This window comes from Ochotona curzoniae, unplaced genomic scaffold (assembly GCF_017591425.1).
Source record: "Ochotona curzoniae isolate NIBS_2020 unplaced genomic scaffold, NIBS_Ocur_1.0 scaffold_4505, whole genome shotgun sequence".
Lineage (NCBI taxonomy): Eukaryota > Metazoa > Chordata > Mammalia > Lagomorpha > Ochotonidae > Ochotona > Ochotona curzoniae.
Genome location: NW_024467118.1, coordinates 52,402,258 through 52,413,021, shown reverse-complemented (window position 1 = coordinate 52,413,021; position 10,764 = coordinate 52,402,258). Strand labels below are relative to the sequence as shown.

At 48.3% G+C, this 10,764-nt stretch overlaps 1 protein-coding gene across 1 annotated transcript in view; it reads left to right on the top strand.

The window, feature by feature from the left end:
* Positions 1 to 1,916: 1,916 nt before the first annotated feature.
* The window catches only part of ZDHHC2 (zinc finger DHHC-type palmitoyltransferase 2), a 70,909-nt gene continuing 62,061 nt past the window's right edge, over positions 1,917 to 10,764 (top strand). Inside the window, exon 1 of the mRNA XM_040966223.1 lies at positions 1,917 to 2,407. Coding sequence (XP_040822157.1) covers positions 2,281 to 2,407 — 127 coding nt within the window. The 5' untranslated portion in view covers positions 1,917 to 2,280. The remainder of the gene's footprint in view (positions 2,408 to 10,764) is intronic.

Below are 10,764 nucleotides of genomic sequence, written 5' to 3'. Positions count from 1 at the left end.
TGTGTGGGTTTTGAGAAGGATCTTCCTGTACTAGACTTTTATTTTCAAGATAAAAACGGTGCCGTTGGAGAGTGCAGAAGCATTCTTAAAATGGCCAAAAAAGGTTGAAAATACTCCAACAAATATATATATATATTTATACAAAATAAGCAGTTCAATAGCATTTTGGAAACACAAGTGTAGCCGCCTTGAAAGATGTTGCACCTGCAGGCAAGAAGGCGAGCAATCCAGATGATTTTCAGTGAAAACAGTCACCTCTTAAGGCTGTCACCCACAATGAGGCACACTCGGATTTTTCCAGCAGGGAAATAGAAATGTAGAATGTTATTACTCTCCTGCCCTCAGACCCCTGTGGGAGTAGGCAAAGCAAAGGAAGTGGCCCTTGTGACTTCCGCTCCGTTTATCCTCCACAGGTTCCAGTCTGGGCAAGCTGCCCCCTTACTCCCCTTTTCGCTTTCCGTTGCTCATCCCACTGAAGGGATTTCATTCCCGGTGGAGACTTTGAATCCCTATTTCCAGTCTCCTTGGATCAGGTTAACATCCACCCCCAAGAGGAAGGTTTGAAAAAAGTTATGTTTTAGTCAATCCTTTAGAATGTTTTACGAGATTCTATAAAGCACTACACCAACATAAAGTGATCCAAATGTTTTCATTTTAGTCAAGGTCCCACGGAAAGCAGGTTGGCTTTTCTGTGCTTCTTTGAACAGAAGTGAAAAGGGGTGTGATGTGTGTGTGTGTGAGAGACCTAGGTGAAAGTTACTTCAGGATATTACTTTGTTGTAAATCCAGACACAGATCACTGCAGGCATAAGAGCTTCATTTCTGTGACTGAATTCATGCTTACAGTACTTTAATTGTATTCCTACAAATGAATATGCAGTACTTTTTTTCTGTCTGGTGCCCATGTGGTGTGGTGTAAATATCAACGTTAAGTGAAACTGCGCTCAAGCTATATAGATGAGGAACATGATTCAGATGCGTTCCAGCGACGAAAGCTCTGTTCTGGACAATCAGGTGTTCTGCTACCAACGCCAGCGGAGCTTCCTAGGGAACATTCCTGCTTTGCGGTTCGTCGAACTCAAAACCACGGGTTTTCGGGTCACCATCCTCAGGCCCCCTCCAGCCGCCGCTCAGCGCCGAGTTTGGACCGCCGCCAACGCGTTGGGGAGGGGGAGCACGCGGAACGAACCACCGAGCTCCCGGGAGGGGTAGCGGCAATGGTCACCCTCCCACCACCAAGTAACTCCGCACCCGAGTTCAAACGCTCAGAGAACTGGGGTTTCTACCTCCACCGGTTCCAGAAGTCAAAACCGCGACCATTTTCCGCCCCCCGCTCCCGCAGCCCCTTCCAGAAGGCCAGAAGAGGGCTCCGCAACCCCTTGTGGAGGCGGCGGCCCCGCTCCCCTTTCCAAACGCGCGCGCGGAGTGGCCTCGCCCGCCGCCAGGCGCAGCTGCTCCTCGGGGTTGGGAAGCCGGGCCCGCCCCCGCCGCCCTCGTGCCGGGTACCTGCGCCCGCAAGTTCCAGGCACGCAGCGGGCGCGTGGGCTTCTCGCCCGAAGACTTTGTAATGGGCGCCTTTACGCAGGGGGCGGGTCGCCCCCTTTTGACCCCGGGCAGGTGAGGGTCCGGTCCGTAAGACCACCCGCTATCCGGGCCTGCTCCGGCACCGGGGTCGCCGCTGCCCCCGCGCGCCCCTGAGCGCCACGCAACTGCCCGGAGTTGGGGTTCCTGGGGAGGGACCGCCAGGCTACCCCAGCCCGGAGCTCCGCCAACTATCCCCGCAGGCAGCCCCTACTTCCTCCGGGTTAACCGGCATCAGGGGTCACTCGGGGAGGCGGCGGGCCAAGGTGGGCTTCTTCTCGACCACTTCGGGCGCGTCCGAGGCGCCCAGCGCGGGGAGGCGCACGGGTGGGGAAGGGCGCCCGCGAGCGCAGTCTGGACCGCCCCGAATCCCCGGGGAGCCCGCCCGAGGGAGGCGGCCGGGGGGCGGGCGGGCTGGGCGGGGGCGGAGCAGACTCTCCCGCCGCCTCCTCCCGGTCCTCCTCTCGGCGGCTGCTGCCTCCGCCGGGCTGAGGAGCCGGGAGTCCGCGGCGCCGGCTCGGGGCTGCGGGATGGGGACCTAGCGCCACGGCGGCGGCAGTGGCCGCAGCGCAACCAGCCGCCGCCCCCGGGCCCGTCCCGCCGGGAGCGCCGGGTGCTGCCAGCCCGCCCCAAGGCCAGGCCCGCGGGCGGCGGCGACGGCGGCGGCGGCGGAGCTGGGCAGGTGGATGCGGCTGGAAGATGGCGCCCTCGGGCCCGGGCAGCGTCAGGCGGCGGTGCCGGCGGGTGCTGTACTGGATCCCGGTGGTGTTCATCAGCCTCCTCCTGGGCTGGTCCTACTACGCCTACGCCATCCAGCTCTGCCTAGGTGAGTGTGCGCCGCTCCCGGCCCGGGAGGAAAGCGGGGACGCCGTCCTGTCTGCAGCCCGGACTCGCCCCGCACCCCACGCGACAGCGACAGTCCCAAGACGCGTGGGACTTGGCTGGGTGGGGTGTGGGGTCCGGAGCTCTCAACAGCGCTTCCAGTCGCCCAGCTGGGAGACTCCCCTGTGCCCAGGGCCGCTGTCCACTGTCCGAGTCTCCGCCGCCCTCGCAGCCGCAAACCACCTCCCTCCCAGCCACCTCCTTTCCCTCGCACACCCCTGCCTTCGCCTCACAACTCTCTGGTGACGGTGTCACCTCCACCCCAATTGAGGGCACCCCAGCTGCCTGCCTAAACGCAGCCACACCCCCTAACCCGCGGGACAGCGCCCGGGACAGCAGTGCACCCCAGCAGAGGTGAAGGCGGGCATGCCGTGCTGGAGGCTTGGAGGGCTCAGAGCTGGGCCCAGGATCCGAGCTGCCCCAGGCGCGCGCGGGCGATGCTGGCCTCGGTGGCAGCGCTGGATCCCTCTCTGGCTGTGCTTCATCCACTTTGAGAAAATTTGTGGCAAGGCGCATGTCTTGCTGCCTGAATGATATTCGGTGCAACACTTTCTAGTGAAAAAAAGGGACGAGAGGGGTGTGTGTGAGGCACTGGGAAACCGCGATACACAAAACCATGATTTAAATGTTGGAATAATAGGGTGAGAAAACGACATGATCCTCGGAGGTGTTTACAACCAGGGAACCAAGTGACTCGGTGCCAAGTTCTAGTCCTGAATGAGTAGTCGGATACTAGCAATGCTGAAGATTAAAAAAAATATATATATATATGTACAAGGGGATGCAGTGATGTCGATTATGCACATTTACATGTTTCAAAGCTTGGGGAAACTGGTTTGGGAAACCAGGGAAAGAAAGTTACAGCAGAGGGTGACCTTTTTGCCAGTGACTTTTCAATGCTTTCCATCTTGGACATTCCACCTAACGAAGTGTCTCTTCTGGCAGTTAGCTAATACCAATCTTGAGTGGGACAAGGGCAAAGATTAATGATCTCTTTGGTTGAACCTTCATGGCTTAATCATCTGTAAAACTTCAAAATGCATACAGTCTTGTCTGAAGCCATCTTACCTCAAAACGTTTTGTGAAACATCGTGTCAGAATAATGCACAAAATGAATTGAGATTACTTGCCCATTTCATAGGTCTTACAGTTTTAAAATTTGCCTTGAATATTTTGCTTATTAGATTTAGAAATTTTTAATGCAAAGAAATAAGTTTTTTTTTTAAAAGGATTGAATTGTGCTCTTCTTCATGACAGGGCAGCTGCTTTTATGTTGTTCAAATCATACAAAATGTGAAAAACTTACCCGTGTATAGCAAGAAGCATGTTGCGGTTTCCGCACTGTGTTTTATTGAGATACACTGTAATGTTATGTAACTGTCTCATCCCTTTGACCTCTTGAAAACAGTAAACAGTATCCATCTATGTATCTGGTATAAAAGAGGGACCTCCTGAAAAGTCTTTATTATCAAAATAGGCAGCTTATTGTCCTGTATTAGCACACTGTCCTAAGCAGCTTAGCCTGGGACTGTCTCAGGTCCATCAGCGGCCATGCTGAAAGCCAGGGGAGCCTGTCTGGGATGCTATATGGGAGCTGACTGTAGGAGGACATGAATGAAAACTTGCTATTATATCTGGATCATATGTATGAGATGCGTATGTATATATCTTGTCTGTCTATTTACATAGGCTCTTTGTAAGGTTGAGACAAAGCTGAAGTACCACCCTGGAATCCACATTACTGTTTCAGTAAGTGGCAGTTTCACTAAGAGAGCTGATGCCTCTTGCTTAATTGCCTGATACGGCCTGTTATGGATTGTTCACCTGCTGATCATGAGTCAAGTCTTCCATCATTGCTTGTCGCGGCCTCCCTGGCCTGGTGCAGTGCTCACCATATCAAAAGCAATCAATAAATGGTCTTGAATAAGCAAATAAATGATTCAGAGGCACTAACTCCTACCTTGTCGAAAGTTGTTTTTAGTGTTATGTTGTTGTGGGAACAAAAAGTAAGTCATCATTATGGAAGGTGTGTTCCCTGCGTTCTAGACCACAGAGCAAGTTGAGAATGAGTTGGATGCTGGACACTGGCCGATGAGAGGCGCTACCTTGCGGGAGCCTGGTGAAGGGACACCTCCTCTCTAGGTGCAGGCACACAGAAACCAGGCTCCACTGCTCTTCACAAACAAAGCAAATGGGAATGCCAGCCCCCACCCCCAGCACTCATCACATCTCACACTGCCTTGCCCTTCAGGGATTTTTTTTTCTCTTGAAAGTTGCTGTTTAAAGCCACATTTAACAGTATTCTCCTATGAAAGACTGGCCAGGGTTGTGACATGCAGGCTGGGGTAAGGTAACCAGCAGAACAGAACCCGCAGGGTGACCTGCCCTAGTCTCCCTTCCACCTCTGCTGTCAGTCAGAGATGACCCTGGAGGTGAATTACTCAGTGCCCTCTGCTGAATGAACTGCAGTTTAGGAGTAGTGCTTATCCTGGTATCCTTGGAAACGGGGGATAATGATTCTCATTACAGTTAGTTTCTATATTTAACAACATGAATGTATGTGGTTTTCTAGACACTTTTTCTATTAGCATAATTTTTGCTTAGCACTTGTATTTTATAAAAGTAACTCCTACCTCTTCTTGCAGTATAAACCCAAGGTCACTTCAGAAAGTTCTTGGAAAAGGGAATTAAAACCTATGTTTATGAAGGTACAAAGAGAGTTTGAAGTCCGTGCCTAGTTTTTTTTTTTTCATAATATGCGTCATTTACTTATTGAAGATGTTTGGTGCATGGATTTCGGAAAAATTTTGCATTCAAATAAGCTTTATCTTTTGATTCAATTTTACACACATTGCTTGGAGGACCACTGTATCATATGTGGAACATACATATGGTGTGTAAGAGTCAAATGTTTTAGATGTGTCTGCTTCCTGTTCTGGCAAAGAGAAGATCAGCTGGGACTGCTGGGCCTGAGGTCATTTGGAATGTGTCTGTCTAGTTTGCTGATTAACCAGACAGTCCTTCCCCCATCACTGCCTCTCCCTCCTCACTTCTTTTTCCCTTGAAGTCCTCTTTCTACCTCTTGCTTCTTTGTGTCCTACGTGTGTTTTATCCCCTTAATTATCAGCTGGCCCATTTTCTGTACAGTAAGTAAATTAATTGGGTAAAGTATGGGGTTAGGTACTGTAGCATAGCAGGTTCAGCTACTGCCTATATTCCGTATCTAGTGCTGATTGAGTTCTGGCTGTTGGTTCAACTTTGTACTAGTTTGCCTACGGTGGTTTAAATACTTTAGTTCCTGCTAGCTATGTGAGACCTAGATGGAGTTCCTAGCTCCTGTCTTTGGCCTGGCCCAACCTTGGCAGTTGTAGGCATTTGGGGGAGTGAACAACTAGACAAGCAGTCTCTCTTGCTCTGCTTTTCAAACAAGTAATGCGTGAGTATCCTCTGCAGCCTCAATGATAAATATTCAGTGGACACACTGGGCCTGGTTTTGTATGTTTTTTTTTAAAGATTTATTTTTATTATTTTTTTATTGGAAAGACGGATATACAGAGAGAAGAGAGAGAGAGGAAGATCTTCCGTCCAATGATTCACTCCCCAAGTGAGCGCAACGGGCCGATACTATGCCGATCCGAAGCCAGGAGCCTCTTCCGGGTCTCCCACACGGGTGCAGGGTCCCAAAGCTTTGGGCCGTCCTCGACTGCCTTCCCGGGCCACGGGCAGGGAGCTGGAAGGGAAGCGGGGCTGCCGGGATTAGAACTGGCGCCCATATGGGATCCCGGGCGTGCAAGGCGAGGACCTTTAATCACTTGCGCCACCGCGCCGGGCCCCGGTTTTGTATGTTTTACAGATGCCTTTCGGTGGGTAGCATGTTAACCTGGCCTGTTGAAGAAGATCGTTGAGGCTTTTCTTTTGAAGTACCAACATTTAAAAATATAACTATTCTATACCATTATATTTTGTGTAAATTTCAATCTTCCTAAACGTTTGAGGAATGCTGCCCAGTAACTTCCACATATTTTTGTTTAACCACTTTAGTTCCCACAAAATGCATTGCTTTTCTGGCTTCCCGTTTAGGCAGATCCTCTGATACATTTGTTATGCTGTGCACTGACTATGTGCTTCCAAGTTTATAGTTTTGCTAAAGTAATTCAAGCAAAGATGAAAATGGAAAGGCCAGAGCATCTGTGCCAACCCCTTCCTGCATTTCAGGTAAAAAGATACGGTTTCAGGCTTGCGACAATGTCTGGGTCCTTTTCGCATGGTCCCCAGGAGAGGTGTTTGCTATGATTTTCAGTACTGTAGTGCCAGGGTCCCAAAATGTCCCCTCTTCCTCCAAACCGTTTACCAAATCTCCCCAGACCAACCAAGTTGTGTGCCAAGTCTTAAGACTTTGTTATTAATTGTTCAATAAAAGTTAACAGAGCTCTTGAAGTAAGTGAACAGCCTTTGCACAGCATTACTTTAGAGTTTTAGAAGACTGTAATTTGGGCCAATTAGTGATTATTTTGACGTTGCAGGCTGTATGGTCTTGGTGGCAGCTGCTCAACCCTGCTGTTGCAGAGAGCAGCCATAGAGAACTCGTTAACAAATGAGCACAGATGTTATTAGCAGTAGCTGATAGGCCAGTTTTGGTCCTCATGCAGCGGTTTGCTGACCTTAGGAGAATGAGATTATACCATTGGGATATCACTTCGCTTAGAGTCATTTGGTCTTTGTGAATAAATATCCCTCAACATTCGTTGTAGCTTGCTGTATTCCACAGCGGCTATTGAAGATGTCTGGGAATTAAAAGGATTAGGCTTGGGGATCCGTTTGAAGGTCGTAGAGCCATTCTTTTTCCTTCTTTTAAGAAAATGAAGTATCCCTAGGGTTAAACTACAGAAAACTTTATACTTCATGAAACTATAATCTGTTACTAATTCAAGGCCACTGCAGATTTCAGGATGGAGGCTTGGGGGGCTTTAAATTGCCTTTTGTCATGGAATAAATCTGGGTCACATGGGAAAAGGACTGTATTTTTGCTACTGGTTGGTTGTTCAGGCTCTGCTTCTAGCTTGCTGCTGGTGCGGAGCCTGGGAGGTCGCAGGTGAAGGTTCAAGCCGCCTGTGAGCAGCTCCAGACTGAATTTCTACCTTCTCACTTGGACTTGGCCAAGGCCTGGCTGTTCTATTGCAGAATCAGTAGAAAAAAGACCCCTCTGGATCTCAGTTTGTCCTACCTTCTCCCAATAAAATGGGGAAAAACCAGCAAAAAACTCAAAACTCCAGAAGACATTAAAGGTTTTTGTTGTTGTTGTTTTATTTTTAAAGGAGTATGCATGTGATCTTGGGATTATAGTATTAAGTTAGTTTGAAATGAAATAGAAGGAAATCCAAAGGAAACCTGTTACAGACAAAGCATTTGATGCCTGTATCTCTGTAGGAATTACTTCTTATTGCCAATAATATTGCAGAATTTGTTAGTTCTGTAATTTTTTCTTGATACCAAGTATTGATGATTGAAATTATTGGCATCCTCCTATTGCGTCACAGTCTGTTATTCTCCAATGTTTCCTTGCCGTTTTTCCAACAGTATGTCCTCACTTCTTGTCAATGTCAAATTGTGGTAATTCTCTCATGTTTTAAACTTTTTGGTTAGTATGACACTATTATGATATTATGATGATCTTTGATCAGTGATTTTTTTTTTAAAGATTTTGTTTATTTTTATTACAAAGTCAGATATACAGAGAGGAGGAGAGACAGAGAGGAAGATTTTCCGTCCGATGATTCACTCCCCAAGTGACCACAACGGATGGTGCTGTGCCAATCCGAAGCCGGGAGCCAGGAACTTCTTCTGGGTATCCCACGCGGGTGCAGGGTCCCAAAGCTTTGGGCCGTCCTTGACTGCTTTCCCAGGCCACAAGTGAGGAGCTGGATGGGAAGTGGAGCTGCCGGGATTAGAACCGGTGCCCATATGGGATCCCGGCAGGTTCAAGGCGAGGACTTTAGCCGCTAGGCTACAGCACTGGGCCTGATCAGTGATTTTACTCTTATAGTTTGAGGGTAGGATCCGCATGAACTGTTTAAGGTCAGTGACCGCTGCCTGGGCCAGAGTTCCCAATCTTTCTCTCTTTGCTTTGGCCTTCCCAAGGCAAAACAATGTTAAACTTAAGACAATTTGCTTCTCTACAATGGCTGCTAAGTTGTTCAGGCGAAAGGAAGCACAAGTCTGTCACTTTACATTAAAAAAATTCATGACAAAGGTGTATGGAAAGCTGAGATAGACCGAAAGCTAGGCTTCTTGTGCTGGTTGGTCAGCGTGCATGCAGAATAACAAATGATAAGGCAAATGGCCATATTGTTGATAGGAAGAAAGCTTCAGTGATCTGAGTAGATAAAACCAGTCACAACGCTTCCTGAAGCAAAAGCCTGAGCCAGTTCTAGGCCCTGGCTCTTCCAATTCCGTGAATGCTGAGAGAGACAGAGCAGTTTCAGAATGGAAGTTGTAAACTAGAAAGGTTGGTCCATGAGGTTTCGGGAAAGAAGCCAAATCCGTAACAAAGTGTGAGATGTGGTTGCTAGTGCTGATGTAGAACAGCAGCAAGTTGTCTAGAAGACCCGGTTAAGATCACCGAAGAACAGATTTTCAGGATGGACTGTATTGCGTGATGTCATCTCTGTCTTTCCTAGCTCAGGAGGAGTCAATGCCTGGAGTCCAAAGATGAGCTGACTCATTTGGGGCTAGCGCAGCTGGTCCCCTGCAGTTGCACTCAATGATCAGTTAGCATTCTGAACAGCCTAGAATCTCAAGAATTAGACCAAATCCACTTTGCCCGTGTTCTCTAAGTGGAATAACAGCCTGGATGACAGCACATCTGTTTACAACATTGTTGAATGTATTTTTCAGAGAGTTACTGATTTTACTTGAAAGTCAAAGTTAGAGAGGGAGAGAAAGAGAGAGAGAAAGAGAGAAAGGGAGAGAGGGAGAAAGGGAGGCAGGGAGAGTCAGAGATGTATGCCATCTGCTGATTCACTCCTCATATGGCCACAATGGCCAGAACAGGCCCATCTGAAGGCAGGAGCGGCTTTGCGGGCTCCCACATGGTACAGGGGCCCATAGCCTTAGCCCATCCTCTGCTGTGTCCTCAGCCCATTCTCAGGGGGCTGTATCAGAAATAGAGCAGCCAGGATTCAAACCAGCACACATAGCATACCCATGCAACAGGTTGGGGATTATCTTGCTATGCCTCTCTGCTGGCCCTGTTTATTGAATATTTTAAGCCCACTATTGAGATGTGCTCAGAAAAGCTTATTGCCAAATGCTATTACTCATTGATAATGCACCTAGTCACCCCATGGTTGTGGAGGAGATATATAATAAGGTTAATTTGTCATGCCTACTAACCCCTGCAAACTCTGCAGGCAGGAGACTAAAGGGTGGTTCTGATGCAGCTCTTACTATTTAGGCAGTACATCTTGTAAGGCCATGGCTGCCAGAGATAGTAATTCCACTGATGGATCTAGGCCATTTAATTGAAAATTTCTGGAAGGGATTCACTATTGTAGTTTGCATTAAGAATATTTGTCATTCTTTGGAAGAGGTCAGAATATTATCAGGTGTTTGAAAGAAATTGGTTCCAACCTTCAAGAGATTGAAGATTCCAAGAATTCAGGGAAAATGTGATGGCAAATGTTGTAGAAACAGCACAAAAACTGGAGTGAAAAGTTAAGCCTAAGGGTGCGACCAAATTGGTGCAATCTTACAATCAAAGATTTAGCGAGAGGTGAGCAGCTTTGTCAAGGGCCATAAGCTGGTGCTTCAGTGGGTCCACCTGGCTGCTGTTTTGGAACATTTTAGCATTTGCTGAAAGAGCAAGATATAAATCTTTGTGATTTATATCTGATCAGCAAGACCATCACCCTAGAGGTGGAGCCCAGCAACACCACTGAGAATGTCAAGACTAAGATCCAGGAGAAGGAAGGCATCCCTCCTGACCAGCAGAGGCTCATCTTTGCAGGCAAGTAGCTGGAAGAAGGCCACGCTCTTTCTGATTACAACATCCATAAAGAATCTCCTCTGCACCTGTTCCTCCCTTTAAGGAGCGCTGTTAACTTATCAGGCTTTCTTTCTTTTTTTTTTTTTTTTTAAAGATTTATTTATTTATTGGAAAGTCAGATATATAGAGAGGAGGAGAGGCAGAGAGGAAGGTCTTCCGTCCGATGATTCACTCCCCAAGTGACCACAACAGGCGGTGCTGGGCTGATCCGAAGCTGGGATCCAGGAACTTCTTCCGGGTATCCCACGCGGGTGCAG